Source organism: Varroa destructor, unplaced genomic scaffold (genome assembly GCF_002443255.2).
Source record: "Varroa destructor unplaced genomic scaffold, Vdes_3.0 BEIS01000003.1, whole genome shotgun sequence".
NCBI classification, from domain to species: Eukaryota; Metazoa; Arthropoda; class Arachnida; order Mesostigmata; family Varroidae; genus Varroa; species Varroa destructor.
Window position 1 is genome coordinate 32613165 of NW_019211456.1, and position 19750 is coordinate 32632914.

Consider the following 19750-nt stretch of genomic DNA (forward strand, 5'->3'; position numbering starts at 1 on the left):
TCCGCTACCTAGCAAGCACTTCAAGCAGCGAACCTTAGAGGACAATTCGATGATAACGATGTTGATCATTTTTGCAGATCTGGACATTAGCGACGACAATGACGACGATGCGCTGTTGCGCATGGAGCTGTAAAGGTAATTTTTCCTGCTTTCCTTCCGTAAAACTGCGTTTCTGGGAAGGGTTGACTACTACATCCAGAGACAAGACCGAGCAATACAAGAAAAGGAAGAAAACATTTCATGCCAGTGATGCCTGGAATATCAGCCGACGCACGAATGAACAGAAACGGTTACGGCTGCAGGAGCTGCACAAGATAGCCCGCTTGCGCCAGTCGTCAAATACGAAGGCGGCAGCGGCGTGTCAATGTGCGCGTGCAGAAAGAAGTCGAAAGTGATGACAATCATAACGAAAAAAATTATCAAACATTTTTTAACGCTGGCCAGCATCGAGAATGACAATAGAAAAAGAAATATTCAATGTTTACATAGGCATTTTGCCAGCCGCAGACGACCTTGACAAAGAGGCTGAAGGAGCGATGACAGGAGTTGGCGAGAAACTGGAGGTGCCGTCGGGGTTATTTGTCGTAACAGTGACTAATAATAAATTGAATGATAATAACAATAATAGTTGTCAACAAATTAATTTGAGAGATAGTTATACTAACGTAAATGTTCACGTGTGTATATATATATATATCCTCTGGTGTCTATTTTTGTTAGACGAAGACTTCTGCAATGTAATTTAAGGTCGCTGGTGATAGGGATGAAGAACGTAACGAACATTTTCTCAGCAATATGCCTCGGCAACAACCCGTAATGCGAAACGAAGCAGAAGACTGAGCCATTAGCATAATAGTAGCAAAAAAGCTTTTCTATTTTCAATTTAAGTATCTTAATAGAAAAATCGACGCATATAATATTGTTGATCCCGTAGCGTTGTTTTGTTCCCATTTTTTTGTTTTAAAAAGTACGCCAAATCAAATAGAAAACGACTGCCTAAATGTTCCTCTACTTTCAAGGCTAGATTCAAGCTAATCCTGTATCAGCAAATACCCAGGTACCTCAATATTTGGTCTTTCTTAACTTTAAACCTATTTAGGTTGCGGTTTATTCCTAACGACTTCACACAGTAACGCACTCAGTGTTATGTAGGACAAAACCATACTCCCACTCAATCCCTAACTTACCTGAACCAACTATTAACATAGTTGTCTGACGGCACACAGGAACTGAAAGTCGAGGGAGCTCGCCAACTCTACAATTCCGCTGACATAATCGAAACTTTTAGAGTAAGTTGGAAAAACAAAAATTACCCTTGCTATTATTATCATCTTCTTATTCGTGTCTTTTTCATTATGACAGACAATTAATTGTATCAGGTACAAGTGCGAAGCCTTTACTTTTAAATAACAACAAGCACAATATTGATGGTGTAAATCACGTTTTCGGTTATTAGAGCAGGACACGGTTAGTCTCATTGCGTTCTAGTTCCTTTGGTAGTAACCCTCTATTTAATGAAATTTAAACAGAGATAGATAAGGCCTCGTTCTTTTTCTCTTTCATAGATAATCTGAATATGTGCACATATTGTCCACCTGTACGCTTGTTGCAATTAGTACATGTTTGAGTCTATCCAACGAGAGATGACTGAGTAGCACGGTAACGTTATTTAGGATATGTGAATCGATCCTGAAACGCTATTCATGATATAAATGCAGAACCACTGTGAAGTACAGGCGAGTTAAACGCTATTTGTATAAAAACCCAACCCTGGGTCTGTACACATCTATAGTACTATTCATTAGCTCGATGTTCACTTTCTTATCAGTATGTTATTCTGTCTGAGATACGCGCTGTTATAGAAAGAAAGTTATGTACTCTATGCACACAGAACAGGTAAGATCAATCGTCCGAACTGGGTTCTATTGAACTATAAAAATTAAGGACTTCACGCCGTGGTGTCCGAGTTGAGGCCACGCCGTCGACAATCAAGCGTATTTCGTTAGGCTTATTGCAAATTTAAATCATGCTATGGTCCTATTCAACGAACGATAATCAAGAAAATTGTCCTTTTTCGTATCAACATAAAATTCCGCACGCGATACAGCTCGCCATAATAGCTCAACTATATCCTCGACTTATATTAGTCACAAAGGTGAATTGACGGTAATCTTACCGTTAACGAATGATTTTCCAATACGCCTTATGTCACACACTTTACGGTCTATATGGATTCGTGTGCATTTCTGAAAAGTCAAGATAATACGTAATACATTAATACTTTGCTTCCGTTTCCTTAGATATACATTCTTAGATACGTGTATGGTGTATTGCAAATTTTTTGAAACAGTTTCACTGAAGAGTCGACTGCTTGCCCCGTCGCCATCGGTCCCCATGTGCCTTCCTCTCTCTCAACACAAGCGTGACCGCAGCTATGACCGGGTGTGTATCCCTGCTCCCGGTTTGTATGCCTACTTCGACTATATGTTGGTGTTGTTTTTACTGTGTCTGAGTAATAATAATTCAGACATTTCTTTTGAAGGCTGAGGGCTTTTCTGGCCTGCTCCGGCCAGCCGGATTCCAGAACAGAGCCGTGTGATCAATGCGTGTAAGTACATGTATTGGCGTCTAAGTGTGTGCTTGTGTGTCCGTCTGATTGTGAGCGCTTTCCGTCGTGTCTGACTCACGCAGTCGACGGTCAGCCGAATCTCTATGGCTTCGCTCCATGCGGACCGACTCCAGGCATTTTGACCGAGCGCTATTCGGCGACAGGGTGGCCTGTAGTGGCTGCTGTTGCCACGGGCATGCTTAATCCCCTTAGCGCAGCACTCGTGAACGGGTGAACGGACAGCGAAAGAAAACAGGCAGGCACGCAGGCAGGCAGGCAGGCAGGCAGGCAACGTCAAAATGGCGACAGTTGCCCGCGCGCCAGTGGCCACGGCGATACAGGCCGCCGGGCGAGACTGCTTCACTGAGAACTATCGCTATTTCTGCGGCCACTGTCGTTGTTGAATCGGAGAAAACCACGACAGCAACAGCATGCCAACCGCCCTTGGTAAGGCCAGGCGCAAGCCGGAACGTAAGCAGACATCGGAACTGAGGGCGAAAAATAGAACGAAAAGGCTGGATGACTGGCCTTTTCTATCGTCGTTAGAAGCGTAAGTTTTCTGGAAGCCACTAGCCTCTTTTCCTTCGTCTCTCGTTATATATATTACGTGTACATACGTATATTTCTGAATGACTATCGGGCAGCTTAAAGCCAGGAGCTACCTCGGAATGTTTCGACGCACTAGAGCAGCTAGATTGCGAGGACCACTACTTACTTTTTGGGAATCCTAAAGCTTCAGAAATTTTTGTAGTGATACGATAATGCAATAACTTACATATAACGAGAAAGAATAGATACTATAGACCAAAGCCAATTGAATGTGATATTATTATAGATATGATAGATGAGATGATACTAATGGCTATGAATAATCTCGAAAAGGACGTAAGTAGTACATAGAAAATGAATGTGATTTGATAGTTGACTGCTGACACGACGAAGTGTAGTAATTGGTCGTTTATTTTACAAACTATTCGTAGGCAAATTTCTAGTTCTTGTCTTCTTCACTTCACGTCAATGATGATTCTAGTTGACAACATCTGTGAGACGTGTTGATCAGCTCGCCTTGATGTACACCTTTTACGTTCTATAGTGGCGTCAAGCGTTGCTCTAGACGACTGCCCCCCACCGTGACGAACCTAGATCATCTAGGGCGCCTTCAAGTAGACAAGTTACCACGAAAAAAAGATCATCACAGCAAGGCACATTGTATCTATGTTAGCTACCGCTAGCAGTGTAAAGAAACCTAGCAGCACTATGACACAAACCGCAGCGTCTCGTAGGGGTCTACGTGCCCGTTCAGTATTACGGTGAAGCAGAGCAGGCAATTTCAGAACCGACTAACCACTCGGAGTACTAGACTCTGATTTAGCTACCACTGAACTTTGTCTTTCGTTCTTAAACTTTTGTTGTCTTTGAAATCTATTAGTGTTATAGAGTTGGGACCAGACGAGAAGCAGCGGGCCAGCACACGCTTGTATTAATAGATGAAAAATATTTATTTTGCTTATGGTCAATGAACAAGTGACTGTATACATTATAAAGACTTCTACTCCCACTACTTAGTTATGGATTTGCTCTATTTTTCTGATGTCCATTTTCGTCCGTTTTAAAGGTATGAATTGGCGGAAGACTAGCCCTTGTACAAGCGTTTCCAACATGAGACATTCGGCACGAATTATACGTTAACTCTATTTACAGTCTTGCCGCCCTAGAGTCATACCTAGTACACCGTAAAGCTAACAAGGCAAAACAATGCTGAGTACAACAGCGTAACAGCCCTACGGTTTGCCAATAAAACCGCACGCGTGTCAAACACTGAAAATGAATCCGCTATCTTCTGTGCTCATCGAACGACTGGAGGGTAACCAACGCTCGAACTCCCTTTCATTTACCGTTTGATTGAGCCCGGTAGCTAGCATGAATGAAAGAGATTACCGATTAGATCTAGCCAAACGATATCGAACAACGCGTGCTGTGTACAAGATGCACATCAACAACAACAACAACAACTAGGGCTCTCCCTTCTTTCTTCAACGTAAATTCGCTGTTATATATGTGTGGAAGTGTGTCGCTCTCGAAGAAGATCAAACGCCTCACTTACCGGGAGAGATAAATGATTGTTAAATGGAAAATTCATAATCATGCTATATTCTAATAGAATCATAAGAGGCACAAGATAACAAAAAAACGGCGCCTCGACGTTCATCTCAGAAATGGCGCACGGTGGGGGCGCGGAACGGGGTACAGGGGTGGAAGGTAGTGAACGAAAGCTATTCAAAACATGCCAGATTACCAATTTCGACCTCAACTAATTCAGCGCTGTTCCTACGAACGACGCGTGTCCTGCCTTCGCGTAGACGTCGCAATCGGTTCGGCAATAAAAGGCGTTCCAGTTAATGCAGCTGCGACTACCAACACACTGAAACCGTAAAAGTGATGTCACTTAAATAAAATATCTATATCCCTATACGACCGTCGCAGGACGCTCTTAAGGCTCGTTGGCCAGTCAGGGTACAAACTTGTTGCAATAGAGGCGCCCGCACACAGCTGCCCCTTATTCAAGGTTGCTTCTTTGAAATTTGAGAGATATTTACAATCACTTTAATGGTGATAATAACGTAGCTACCATTGCTGGTAATGGCCGCGACGGTAATAATGGTCATTTCAAATAACAACACGACGGCGGAAATGCTACCGCTTAGCGACTGCGAAGATAATATTGGGAATAGATTGGCTGCGACCTCGCTGGCCTTCGGCCGCACGTAAATCGAGCTGACCGATAAAACTGACTTATCCTAACAGTAACTCGGGATCAAAGTCGGCATGTCGGGGAAAGAGTCAACACGCTTCATGTTGACATGCCGATTCTGTTTCCTAGACGTTATAGATTAAGCCGGCCATAGGCTGACGTTTAATAGACGTAAGTATGTCGAATTGGCCTTCGGCCGATGTCAGACACAAATGCATGTATGGAAAACAGACGCCATTGTAAAGTAGACAAGCAAACACTACCAGCTGTAATAAACATATTTTTACAAATAAGGAGAGCAAGGACTAGATTAAATGATATCACTACAAACTAGCAAGGACAATCACGTACGCGCGTGCGTCAACAGATGTTACAATTAAGGTACTGCATTTTGTAATAATATTATATATTCTCGACAGCAGGCTTCCTTAAAGGCCATATGTGCATGCGTACCTTATATCGGGGTGCTATTGAATATTTGTGGTATCCTCCCACACCCGACAAAATGCATGGTATACGGCGTACACATGTGCATATCGTCAAACGTACACGACGCTTGAAAATCATCGTCGTCGTTTTCTTCTGCGCGAGGAAGCTGCCCTCAGCGTTTCGCCTGCCGCTTTTAGTCGTCACTGCTGTGATCACTACTACCACGCCCGCCCCGATACTCTGCCCACAGGAAGTAATATAAAGATGTTATATCTATTTGTATTGATTTGTGGCTGACTCTCCGCTACTACTGTTGCCGAGTTGTAGGACATTTTTGAATCGGGAATAACACAGAGCACACTGTTACATGCGATAAAGTTCTACATGCTCAGCGACTATGCTTATACTGTGCAGTTTATCGATGCATGTGCTTCACCTGCAGCTCGTCAATTGCGAAGGGCTACAAGCTACCTTAGGCTGTAATCGTTGATGAGCACCATGAAGTTCGATTGATAAGTTTCTGTCTATCGCGTCGCTTATTCGATACTGCAATCCAGCATTAGGACAGCATAGGCAGAAGTACAGGACAGACAATAATTTGAACACAGAGCTTCGCGGCTCCTAAAATACATAGAGTATTTTACGTTAGCTACGCAACAGAAGCAACTGTTTTATGGCTGGAGATGTAAGATAGAAACAAAAAGCAAAATGTCGATTCGACAAGAGGCATTTAGTAAATCTGCGACGAAAATGGGACGTTTAACGCGGCGACAAAAAATACACCTTCCTCTTTAATACACAGATGCTACAGGTTGTTTACAGTAGGACAAATCATACCGTAGGTGCAACCAAATAAGCAACTAAAGTTTCCTCATCTATTGTTTGTATTATCATATGTAAAAGGTATCTACGCCTAATATGATACTCCTATATGTATAGAAAGATGATTTTGCCCTTTTTTGAACTACTCTAGCTACTATGAAATGCTGCAGGTTTGCCAAACGCAAAAACCAAAGCGATTACTACATGGGATGATAGATACCGATTACCTTATCAAATGAACAGAGTTCTCTTAGATGTATTTAGATATTTATACGACCTAGCTAGTAAATAAAGGAACGGTGCTTCTTGATTGTTCGTCTCTTACATATGTTGTTGTAAAAATACAAATTATTGTATAGCAGTTTAAGCAGATAGTAACACGCAAGCAGCCAGACAAGGGTCTCTTTTTCCATCGCTTCTTGACCATTTTCGTCCTGCTCCATTTGGCCCCGATATATATACATATATGTATATGTATATATATATATATATATATATATGTGTGTGTAGCACACACTTTTCGTGAGCTATATGTTTTGTCGGCTTGGCCATCGTGTTCTCATCGATGGCGCAAGGTCTTTGGGGAAAAATAGCCCTCACGTCCTTCCCCAGTGATTCCCTTTCTTCCGTGAATATTAGTTGCTTGAGCATGCTTAATCTATTCGCTTCTTCATCTTTTTTCGCCATTCAATTCGATCGTCACGAGTTGGGCAGTGGCTGGTCGCAGGCCCAAACAGACACCGCTGACGTCAATCCAACGGCTGTCTTTATAGAATAGCAACATGTATGTATATATATATCATGCTTATAGAATATACATATATATATATATATATATATATATATATATATATATATATGTATATTCTATAAGCATGATATATATATATACATACATGTTGCTTGATTACAAATGGTGCAGCGATACTCCAGAAACTTCCAACGATTGATTTTTTCAGACAGCATTTACGTACAAGCACGCAGATACAGAGATATACTAAGATAGGCATGTAAGCAAGCATATCAAGTCAGTCATTGAGGATTCCTAGCCCCTGCACTCTGTCGAACTCTCGCTCGCTTTAATGGTGCGTTTTACGATGTGGCCCAGCGATTAGGCGAATTCATGGACGAATCGAGCGTCTATGCGAGCAAACGAAATCTGCGGAGAAGCGAACCAAATAGTACAACACATTTCAATATCAGAGGGGGAAAACATGGGAGAAACTGCTTCTGGAACAGTCATTCTTAATCGTATAGAGACGTAGAGCGTGTTGTTTTGTAGGTAGACCAACGTCTACGCATTTCTGACAGTCGCGGCACAAAAACTCGTCTTCGGATGTCTCTTTTCGTATTCCCTCTTGGCCCATTATTCAGGTTTCCTGTTCGATGTGACGACCATTGGCCTATAACGCGGGGACATCTTATTAAGCACCTTTTTTCACGTAACTCCCGGGAGATAATAGCGTACTTCGGCAGCCACAGCAACAACAGTGGTATCAGAACTAGAGGTGAGCGGTTGCGGCACACCGCTACGCGACAGACGTGTCGAAAAAATGACCAAACACGACCTAATCGACCAAAACTGCGAGCGAAGGTTGTCGCTGGCCAACTACTTACAATAGGATTATAACTGCTGGTCTCGACTCCTCTACGTTGGACTACGCCAGTGGCAAAAGGACTACAGCTCCGCAAAAAGGTTGTTGTTTCTGCTGCTACTGTGCTGATATCGTTCATGCAGCACATAAGCACATACGCAGACAGCCAGACATGGCTTTTTTCTCTCCATCGTTTCTTGGCCATGTTGGTCCTGGGTCACATGGTCCCCGTATTGATTGTCTACTTCGTTGATTCATTGCCTTATCGAAACAGCGACCGGGTGTCGTGCGGCACACGCAGCTTCTTCTAGATGGCGAAATGATTTCCTTTAGCTTTTTTCCCATCCGATGATGATGACGACGATGACGATCTTCATGATGACGACAATGAGCTACCCTGGCATTGTGTCTGTGGCGTTACTGGCGGAGTTGCTGCTGTCACTCAAGTTCTGCCCCACTGCATCTCTGCTTCGGAGGCAGAACTCTGTCCCATCTCTGCGTTTGGACTGCTATAAGGAACGCAATAGTAGCGGCGGCCGGCGTCAAATGCCGTTGCCAGCATATAGGTACTGCTAGCTGGCCATCATGAGCAGCAGGGCCAGCACTGTGAGCGGCGGTCGGACGTAGCACTGCGTCGCGCCTTGCCGCTGCAAATTCTGCCGCTGCTACTGCTGCTTCAGTAGTGCCGCTGTGCCCTTGTGCGGTTCGGAATTCATCTTGAAGCGAAGTGAAGCAGGAAGGCAGCACCTCCTTACGTGTCTTCTGTCGCTTCCGCCGCAGCCATTGGCATAGCCACTGACGAGACTACGACAACAACGAAGCTAGCGAAAAACGACGATGACGACGACATCGCAGATGAAGAGAACGGAGAGGAAACGCGGAGGAGAGTTGCGGTAGAAAAAGAAGTTGAAGAGGAAGACGAAAGCGAAAAGGAAGATCTAGTCACTGTTCCTGCTGGCAGAGTATGGTGCTGGTGCAGCGGCCGATGCCGCAATCGCCGGTACCGGCAGCGCCGGCGTTGTTAATGCTTCCGTCACACCGAGCGCTTCGATGCGTTTGTGCTGCGCTGGGGCTGCGTGGCAGCCGTAAACCGAGCGAACGAGTCAAGCGCGAGTCTAATAAATGACTGAGCCAGGCAGCAGGTAAATAGGCAACAAAGCCGCAGCCTCGAGGCAGGCCGACAGGCAACCAACAACAAACAGCGTTAAGACTATTATCGCTCAAGCTATAACCAGGCACAAGGCGGTAGTGGCAGCAGGCATAGATGCGCGGCCAGTCGCCGGACGGACGCGCCGTCGGAGCGGCTTGACGTACCGCTGTTTCCGTGAATTGGCCACGACAGGAGTGGCAACGGCGATGGCGAAACGCAGCGGCGAAGTCGAACGAACGAACGAACGAATGAACCAACGAGGAAGACAACGACGAAGACGTAGCAGAAACAGACGAAAAAAAATGACGACAACGACGAAGTAGAGAAACGGAAAAGATGAAGGCAGCAGGTGGCACAACCGAACGAGGCTCTCTCACTGGTGTCAGTTTGCTGCTGCTGCTGCTGCTGCTGCCGTAGTGAGTTTGCCTCCCGATCCAACGGGATCGACGGCAACGGCCTCGGACGGCAACTGTGCCAGGGCGCACCATTGTGGCAGCAGGAAGGCCCTGCTTCTTCTGATGATGATGACGACGATGATTGTGGTGCTGCCAATGCCGATGATGGTTCCGCTGTTACTGCCTGCCGCTGCAAACGACTGATTTAGTGAACAGTCTAATGCGGGCCAACAGCACGGGCAGCAAGTGACATGGAAGAGAATGGTCACCTCCCGATGATCTAAGTTTTCGACACCTGAAATGGATAAGCGAAGGAGTCAGCCCCGAGGCAGTTTTTGTCGACCACGTTGGTGGCATCTGTAGATGTATGAGATGCGATTCCAGGCGATAAAGACTACAGGCTCCTCTAAATGGGATAAAGGTGCAAGAAAGAGAATATGAAAGAAAGGACTAACGATACAAATAACAATAGCATGATCAGCATCAATAGCCTGCTATAGGCAGGCAACTGGCCCAGACTGATTTATGCCTAAAACGCTGTCGATCAAGAGGCCAGACCCCCCAGTTCCACACCCCCAATGTGCGATGATAAAACAATCGTTCAGCGTAATCACAGTACGAGTATAAACGATGTAACGTATTCTGTTGGAAATTAGTCTTTCGACTATATTTTCCAATACTTTTCAACGGCTTCATAACTGAAACAAAAGCTTCTGAAATGACCTAACGTGTATGTCCATGTAAAACTACGGTAATTGATTTGAGCTGCTCGGTCTAACATTGTCCATATGCTAAGTTAGTAACTGCCGTTCGTGCATATAAGTTTCAAGTCTCCATTACCTTTTCGAATGTAATACTTACCACCCACAGATAAATGATCATCAGGACATGTGAGTGCTTTATATATGTTTGTTTGTCGCTGAATAAATTATACATTGACATCGACAGGACAATCGCAATTGTTTTTTTAGATACGTACCTTGTACACCACAAACTACGCGGCAGTCAAGAGATTGCGATTTTGCAATGTAATCATTATTCAGTATCTTTGTTCGGTACCAGATAGTATCACGTGAGTACGTATTAGAGGGGAGCTCATTAAACAATGAGATTGCCAGCTATTTGTGTCAGGACAATTCTAGCGCCTGTTTCCTCTGCTCTTTGACTGGTAGTTACCATTCTTCATCTTTGACGTCACAGCGTTCCCGCACGATATTTGCCAACGGCTACCATCACCGTTTCAGTACAACCCGAAGTGACCACAATTAGTCCAGCGCTACCGTTCCTACCGATGCGCATGATGATGGTAATGGCGCAGCCATTGGCAAATCCGCTATTGCGCCTTTTCTAGTTCTGCCACTGTTTAGGCTCGGGATGTTGTCGCTACGACAACTTCCAATAGCGACCACCGCCGCTTCTAAAAGAACATGTAGGGCTCCTGAACACACAGATAAGCCATAGAGCCCTCAACTGCCGTTGGAGATTCATTGTTTTTCATTCATTTCTGTATTTTTGTTTTTGTGATTGCCCATCACCAGTATCACAGGCAAACTCCACCAGCATGAACAGTGGCAGCGTCTCCTAAATACCGGCTTTCGAGCTATTCGCAGCTGGGTTTACGTCTGCATGGTCAGCTAGCGCCACGCTTCGCTCTACCGAACCGACGAACTACGAATTCGAACCGCGCGCCCGTGCTGTTCACCGACATGGCAACGACTGCACCACCAATGATGATAGTGTATTTATTATACATAGGTTCTTATGCTGGATAGAGTTGCGCGAGTTCATTTACAGCTGCAAGCTGAGCGGCTACGATGGTCGGTTGTTGACGTCGTCGACGAAAGCTTCTTTTTGTTCGTGCATGTCCATGCCGGTGTCCGTGTCTACTGGACTGGAGCGCTTAGAAACGTCCGCTTATATCTGTCTGTCTCGCTGACGCACGTCGACGCTTTCGACGGCGTGGCCTGTTACCCCCCCATCGCCACGGAACGCTCGCCAATTGTTGCTGTTCCAGGGACTACGATTGTTACTGCGCTTATTATTAAGGGTGCTCATAATTTGTTGCTAATTGAACAATAGTAGCAGCAACAACGCCGCCGTGGTAACTGCTATTGCGACGGTGCTGATGAAACTTACTGAAGCTTGCGCCAGACTGCTCCAAGCAGTCGGCTGCGGAGCGGTCTGCCTTTGCACGGAAGTTTTGGTGTCCTATGGTGTTGTCATTTACGACTGCCACGTTTGTCACGCTTTTGCTGTTTATGATTTCAACTCAGCTAAAGCGGCTGGATCTGCTACTGTTGCCATGGAAGCTCTTGGTACTATTGTTGTGGTTATCGGGCAGTGGAACTGATGGCGATAGTGCTCCATGGCACCACGCTATAACTAGGTATATAACTGTATCAGAGATGAGATACAACATCGCAGACACTAAGTAGGCCGCTAATAGAGTAATAGCAGCGAAAAGTCCACCAGAAAAGGACCAATCGATACTGGCCCCTGGGGGATGCTTGTCACCACTACAGGTCGGCCCTTAATCGTTAGCACCAGATATAGTTGCCTTAGACACTGTATGAGCGCCACACTTGAATCTCCTTTTGCATGTTCCTTCAAGCAATTAATGATAATAAAGCGCTGCATTGCCACAATTCCAACCATTGACCGCCCCTGTCCACCCACCGATAAGCTAACCAGCCATCTAAGCAGAGGCGAAACTTAAATCTTTATGAGTATATATATATATATATATATATATACACGCATGGGCTGTGTTTGCTCAGAAGTTAAATCGATCAAAATGCTTTTGAAACACGCAGTGGAAAACGGGGGTGTGCAGAGAGCATCAAAGTTGAAAAACGCGGATTAGAGCTACACATTGCGACGTTAAACAGCTAAAACTGGCACCCAATGTTCGTGAGCGAGGTTTACAGATTCAACGACCCCTTTAAAGAAAAGAAGATCCGCAGGTTGCCCAGTAGTATGTAATGAACAGTCCCCGCATCGGCCGTTGCTTGTGGTGATAATGGTGATGGAAGGCAGTGCGAAACCGTCCGCTGTTGCCTGAGCTCATGGGAAACGCGGCCTTTTTGCAGGTTCGACACCCACCACTTACTAAGCGCTATATAGCAATGGTTACCTACGATATAGTGTGGACATGATGGCCACTAGCATCAGTCACTGGACTGCTGTTGCTACTTTATCGCTATTATATTATATACTACATGAAGCCTGACGAAAAGCTATGCACGAAGAGAGTGCAGAAGAACCTAATGGCAAAAATAGAGTCGTTCGGCTGCTTTACGCTAACATATTGTAGTCTGTTCTTGTGTTTAGTTTTTTTAGTACTACGACCACAACTACTGAAGTCACTACAATGGTATGATAACAGGGATTAAACAGGGAGGCTGGGGGCACAGGTTAGCCGGTCTAGCGCTCAGCCAATGTAACACGGTGCTGCCAATGATGACACCAACAAAAGCAGCTGCTGGTATCGGCCGTCGCCGTCGCTGCCGCCGCAGCTCCGGACCTGACGGTTATACAAAAGCAAAGCGAAAAAGAGCAACATCAACAGTACCGACAGCAACGACGGCGGTAACAACAAAAAGCAGCATCACGTACGGCAGTAGCGTAACAGTCGCAGCAACAACAGCAGCGGCAGACGCGATGCAGAAATCGGTCAGAAGAGACGCAACCATCGGTCCGGAAAGAGTCGCCCTTTGATTCCGCTGCTCACAATTAAGCGCTATTAAGCGCCTCGCCGTCAGCGTTGGCCTGTTCGCAAGACGCCAACCAGTTCGTTCAGGCCAGAGAGCTGTTCACTGTACCGCGGCGTGCTCTTTCTACGAAATAAGGGGGACGGCTGCAATGATGGCGTGGCTACTCACTAACTGTGACGGGCCGCTTGGTGACGAAATGAAACTGCCGGAGCAGAGGCAAACAAACCGTTCGACGAACGAACAACGGCACCGGTAGCGGCAGCAATAGAAAAAGAAGAAGTAACTATGACAATAACTTACTATAAGCGAGAAGACGAGCAGGGCTATGGACGGCCTCGAAGAGAGCGTATTAGCGCTGGGGGCCGTTGTTGTAAGCGTACTGCGGTGACGCTATTGCAACGATGGCGGTACGTTAGCCGGACGTCGGACGGTTAAGCAGACATACGCACACTCTGCTACATCAACACCAAAGACCACATTGCTGTTGTGACTGGCACTATTTCTAATTCCGCTTATGGTGATGGTGATGCCGATGATGATACGACCGCGCTGTTACTATAACGACGACGGCTACTGCTGTAACAGCAAAAGCTAAAACAAAAAACAGCTCGCTCTAGATTCGGTCGAGCATTTGGTGATGTTGTGTCCGATTGCCGTTGTTGGTGTGTGCTTCTTTCTTCCCCGCCGAACACTCCGCGTAACTGCTGTCACTTACGCGTCCGTATTTGAACGTTATCGCTAGCGGCGGCACCGTCATCATAATCAGCAGCAGGAGCATCGGCATCACTATCTTCAGGAATTAACATCACCATGAACAGCGGCAGAAGGCAACATCCGAGCAGCAGCAGCAACAACAACGACAACCTGGGTCGCCAGCTGGACCGGCTTCGTAACTGGGTCCGACATTTTTCATCCGCCGCTCAAACACGACAGATAAACGTAAAAAGAAACGTTGCTACCAATGGAAATCGTTGACACTGTCACCTCAGTTTAAAATTTTGTTGTGACGACCCAGGTGACGCCCAGCTATTTTTTCCGGCTACCCTCCAGTTACGTAAAGATACGTAAAGTTTCGAACGTATAGCGCACATACACTAGGCGCATATAAGGTATGCAATATATATTTGTGGTAGCGTCATCACCCGTTTCCTCTCAAGAGACTGTTAATCAGAAAGCAAACGATCTTCTACGAGAGTGAGTATTATTCATAACTTATATATTCGCCAAACAGTATCGTAAACTAAGCAAGTTTACGCTTAGATCCAGGTAAAACAAACTATATGTACAAGCTTATCGCGCTAATTTCCTTATTTTACCTACACTCCTATCCATAGATTGGTTCCTCGTATTATTTCCTTCTCTAATAGGGTAACATAGTATATAGCCGAGTAGTCTTCAGCTGTTAGTTAGTCTGTATGGTCGATCGTCCGTGAGTCGTAATACCATGACTAGATAAAAAAAAAAAAAAAAAACAGCGATAATGGCTGAACGAAAGACAAACAGTGAGTCGATGAGATTTCATTCCAATTTTGTTCATTTACCCTCTTTTCTTTCCATTTCATTGTCCGGCGTCATCATCGTGAAAAAAAAAAAGATGATTTTTCGATTTTAATTCCACGCACGTGTAATGCTTTAGCTTATTAGCGCGTGGCGTCGCATGGCGTTCTCACACGTTTTTCCTGTTGCGGAGCCATAACTTATCTCGAAAGTTATTGTTGTTGGTACCGCTACCGCTTGAATAGCGGAGATCGTCTCTGTTGTTGCAATTGCTGCTGATGCTGGCGTTCAGTAATACGGCTGAGACGGTATCCATTCGAATAGTTTGGCAGCCTGCTTTCGTGTGAGCAGTGAAAATACTCACACGGGGCATAATCTAAAGTGACTAAGGCCGAACTTGCACGGAAGTTAGCTCAATTGGTTGGCTGATGGCAACAGCCACTTCTATGTAGCCGCGTATATTTTTGCACGTTTATGTGTACACGTAGTCCTTTCCATTGCCGACGCCTCCAGGACGTCTCAACTTTTCCGTTAACCAGTGACGGCAACAACAATATTGCTTGAAACTGGCCAACAAGCCCTATTGTATGACCAAGACAAGACGTACGTAGCAAAAACTGCTGTTTCGTATCGTTTTGCCGACAGAGGTGAGCAGTCAAGGTCAATAGACGTTTGTCATACGAGTCGCTATAGTACAATAACAATTACTATACCAACAAACAGTATGATGTCGGCCATTGCGAGCAATTCAGCCAACGCTGATGATAGTTAAATTTTCGTTTAGCGCAGCTTTTGCGTTCAAGACGAGTCTTTCCTTCGACGGTACGTCTGCTGCGACCGTGAACACCGCGACCACCTAAACCATCAACGCTTCGCTCAATCGCTTACAGCTAATCGTGTTATAAACTCGCTGGTATTGAAAAAAATATGGCTACGGATACAATGGCGCACAGGCACTTATTGTGGACGGAAAGGTAATTTATAAAGAATCTTATCTTGGAAGAAAGTCTTTTTCCTTGTATTTATCCCTGTCTCGAAACGTTTCCTAGTAGATGAACACTCTCAAGAGTTTTCAATTAGACCGATAGTCACGTGTGCACAGGGCAGTATCGGCGTCAGTCGCACATGCAACAGATACCGGCTGTATCAGCAGTAAATATATATGCTGTATATGTATGTATGTATGTATGTATGACGATTGTTGCCATTTCTAATAACGACGCACAAGGGAGACGAACGACTTGTCATTTATCTTCTCTTTGCCGAACGAAAACTAGCCAACGCGCGGATCGGGAAGAGGTCTTCTGTTGGTTGAATCTTCGCTATTTTTTTTTCGCATTTATCGCTCGGTCGGATTATATTATTGGCAAGTGTTTTTTTAGTACTGAATTGGCCGTCTCCAAGGGTCTTCTCTATTAACGACAACACGTAACGAGTCTCCAATGTGGATCAAGGCGCTTATCTGGCGCCATCAAGGAAGGCGATTCCCTGGACAGGCTTTTCCCGTTGGTATAACAAGGAAGGTGATAGTACACAGCATATAATCCATATGTATAAATATAGATGTATTTGTACTCGAGCAAAATATAGTAGGTATCATGCACTAACTAAGCATTAAAAGCAAGGCCAGACATACAACCAGGCCCATAGTTGGCGACGGGGTGAAGCGGTAAAGTGTCTAAGGCTGCGATGCGATCAAATATTGTTGAGATCATCTAGATACTGGCTTCAAATTGGCCACGGTAGTGCGCAACTGTCCGATACGTACCTCAACCACAACCTAACCTGGAGAATAAAGCATGCCTGTTAACTAACCTGTGAGTGTGAATTTTCTCTCGTGGGCAATGGCATTTCCGTTTTGATTTCTTATTTTCACAGCCGAAGCTTTCCTTATCAATCTGCCGCTGCGACTCATCTGCTGTCGAATTCGAACGTTCAAGTTAATTGATCTAATCAACAGATTGCTCATGGTTTTTTTTTCATTCAGATGATACGACTTCGTCTTAATCAATGGTTCTTTGTGTTTATTTTCGTTCTCGAGTTCTGATCATCATTGTTTAACGTCGTTTTTTTTTCGTGTTTCTTCAGTCTTCGAATTTTCTTTATCTTAGTTGTTTCACTCGAAACATGAACAATACCATCGTACCATCAACATAATGGCCGTCCTTTTGCGTCTGGTACCTCGTTATCCACGCGCCCTCGTTCTACTCTAGGGCAGACCAGATGGGACAAAGCCCAGGCAACTTTTCCGGTGATCAGATAGCGCTTCGCCCTTAACATGGTACTGCGATAAGATAAGCGACGGTGGACGCTGCTTAGGTACGATAGTTCTGTGCTGAGCTCATCGAAGGGTGGCGAACAACTGACCAAAGGCTGAGCGCTGGGAAAGCCAGGGTTAATATTGACCAAAAGAAATCATGAGTCATTGTGCTTAGTTGTGTGCTTGTTTTCGTTGTTGTCGCAGGCACCAGTGTAGTTTGATAACGCTTACAACAGAACTGGGGATAACAATCGAGTCGAGACGCTGCCATTGGCAAACGCACCCATTTGACGCAACACCAGCATCCGAAGCGCGTTACCCGCAACGGGGTCACTCGGCCTGTTATTCGACGAGGCCTTCGCGCATATGTACACAGCCACAAGTGCTGCTGGAACTCGTTAGCTTAAGACAGGTTTTTGTTACTCATTCACTGTACGTGGTGGTAGTCTACGTTTCCCTGTTTTTCTTGTGCACGTATAGGCGTTTGTCGCACGCGAAGGTATAAGAAACGTCTTGCAGATACGAGTGGCAGCAACAGCGCCCCCAGCCCCCTTCGAGGACGTAGATGGCTGTGAAAACACACGTGAGCTGCTGTTGTCATCGCCGCAAAGTGAACTTTGTTGAAGCGACCAGATACAAACGTAGCGAATAAAGCCGTTGCTCTGGCTCGACCGCAACTCCAAAGCTCGGCTTCTTAACTTCCTGTTGCTTTGCTCACAATGAGATCAGATCGTTCATGTTATGTCGTGGGTGCAGCCATATTGTAGCTCGAGTTATGCTTTCTACCTTCTCACTGTGTGTGTGTGCATGTCTGGCAGTCAATGAATATGAACCCGAAGGTGGCGCCATCTGCAGAGTTATATGCATATAGAAACGCATGTAAATTAAAAGCAAAACTTCTACAGAACTTTAAATGATAATAGTCATATGTTAAAATATTATGCTTTTACTGGTGATCACTCTTGCTTCTCATACAGCTGTACCAGCCAATCTTTGTCACCAGACGTGGGGGGACCATTGTCGTTGCCTGTGCTAGAAGTATCAGTCTATCCGGCTCAACCTCCGTGTTTATATGCTATAATAAGTTCAAATTCGCGCGCTGCCAAATCCCTAATAAACAGAAATCCATTAATAGTAGTAGTACATAGAGTTTCGAGGCCAAAGACTTGTTGGCAGCGCATTACTGCTTCCACAACCTACTTAAATCATTCCAAACACGTACCGTGAAAAAACAGCAACTTCAATAACGTGACCCGCAGAAACAGTCTGGCTCGGTTAAGAGTACCGGTCGTTTGACGTACATTAACGTACTTGGTGAAAGCTGTCACGCAGAGCCATTGTAGCCAGCGTCAAATCACGCGACCGCGAATGGTAGTAAAGCAACAAGCAGTAGCGTAAATTAAGTTCGAGCTTCGAAGAACAATGAATATCATAAGCTAAACCAGCGTATGCGAAACTAATAAGATAATATTATACAATAAGGTATGCACATCAGCACACGTACAACGCAATATTTCCAAACATTGATACCGGCCAAGCTCCTGTTTCGGTGATTAGCCGATGTCAGAGTTTCGAAATCCTGGTCGTCTTCACAGTAACGCAGTATAATTTAGAAGAATTGCTAGCTAGATCTTCGCGCTAATCAGCTACGTCTGACCTTGTCTCGCTGAGGCTCTGGATACACACATGTCGTCTGTTCGGTAAAAATTCAGTGGACCTGGTAGAGCAGAATAACGGTGACGCTCTGTCGGTGGCTCGATCGATGAACGGTAACAAAGCCAGTCAATCGCTTCTTCAGGGTAGCCTGGTGAAGCTCAGTCACTAGTTAGGCCGTCAACCAACAGAAATTTTCAAACCTATTGTCGACATATTACCACGTTGTTCGTAAACGTGATTGAGTAAAAATGACGGCTTCACAACCCCCGCCCACTCCCATCCACACCGAATTCGACGCGATGCCTAAACACCCGTAAATTCAAACGCAGCGTCTAGTGCCCCACATTCAGAAGATATCGTGCATGATGGTAACATATCTGGTGACCACTAGCCCCGCCGTGACCAAAAACCAATGTGAATGCCTCTACCAATGCAATCGCGTCTCTGCCGTCGCCGTCATCGTCAGCGCGGCACAAACACCTCGATATCAACAAACTGCTGCGGACGAACAGTCTCATAAACAAATCATCACGTTTACATGGCGACTCGATTATTTAGTGGCACATGATTGTTACCGGTCCGTCTTTCTGTGTCTAAACGTGGTTTATAAGCGGCCAACGTCGTCAGTCACCATTCGCCAGCCAGCTTCTAGTGCGGCCCCCAACAAAAGATAACCAGCATAGACAGCTCTACCTGTACAGACTACAATGGTGTGACAGGCGATACGACGCTTTCGCGGACGACCCAAGGCATAAGCGAGCTTGACTGACTGGCCATATTGTTAAACCAGTTACTTGCATTACGCGTATTGATTAAATGACTGGTAAATCTGCTGCCGCTTCCTGCGCCGCTGTCGCCATCAGCGAGTCGTAA

The 19750-nt window shown here is 45.3% G+C and overlaps 1 protein-coding gene and 1 long non-coding RNA gene across 4 annotated transcripts; both read right to left on the reverse strand.

Annotated features, from left to right (window-relative positions):
• Window positions 1–1309: 1309 nt before the first annotated feature.
• LOC147756835 (uncharacterized) lies at window positions 1310–2989 on the reverse strand. The gene is made up of 2 exons (XR_015323508.1): window positions 2688–2989; window positions 1310–2246 (listed from the first exon to the last, which is right to left on the reverse strand). It is a non-coding gene; the product is annotated as an uncharacterized LOC147756835 (long non-coding RNA).
• Window positions 2990–3526: 537 nt separating this feature from the next.
• LOC147756836 (uncharacterized) lies at window positions 3527–19625 on the reverse strand. Of its 3 annotated transcripts, none has more exons than XR_015323506.1 (2): window positions 13765–14690; window positions 3527–10046 (listed from the first exon to the last, which is right to left on the reverse strand). XR_015323506.1 is itself a non-coding variant. In XM_086983367.1 (2 exons), exons 1-2 carry the CDS (start codon window positions 18907–18909, stop codon window positions 9739–9741), a joined length of 339 nt encoding a protein of 112 aa, XP_086839493.1. In that variant the 5' UTR covers window positions 18910–19625; the 3' UTR covers window positions 3527–9738. The 3 variants fall into 3 exon arrangements, 1 of the variants encoding a protein (XP_086839493.1); XR_015323507.1 differs by lacking the exon at window positions 13765–14690 and adding an exon at window positions 10731–13692; XM_086983367.1 differs by lacking the exon at window positions 13765–14690 and adding an exon at window positions 18879–19625.
• Window positions 19626–19750: the final 125 nt, after the last annotated feature.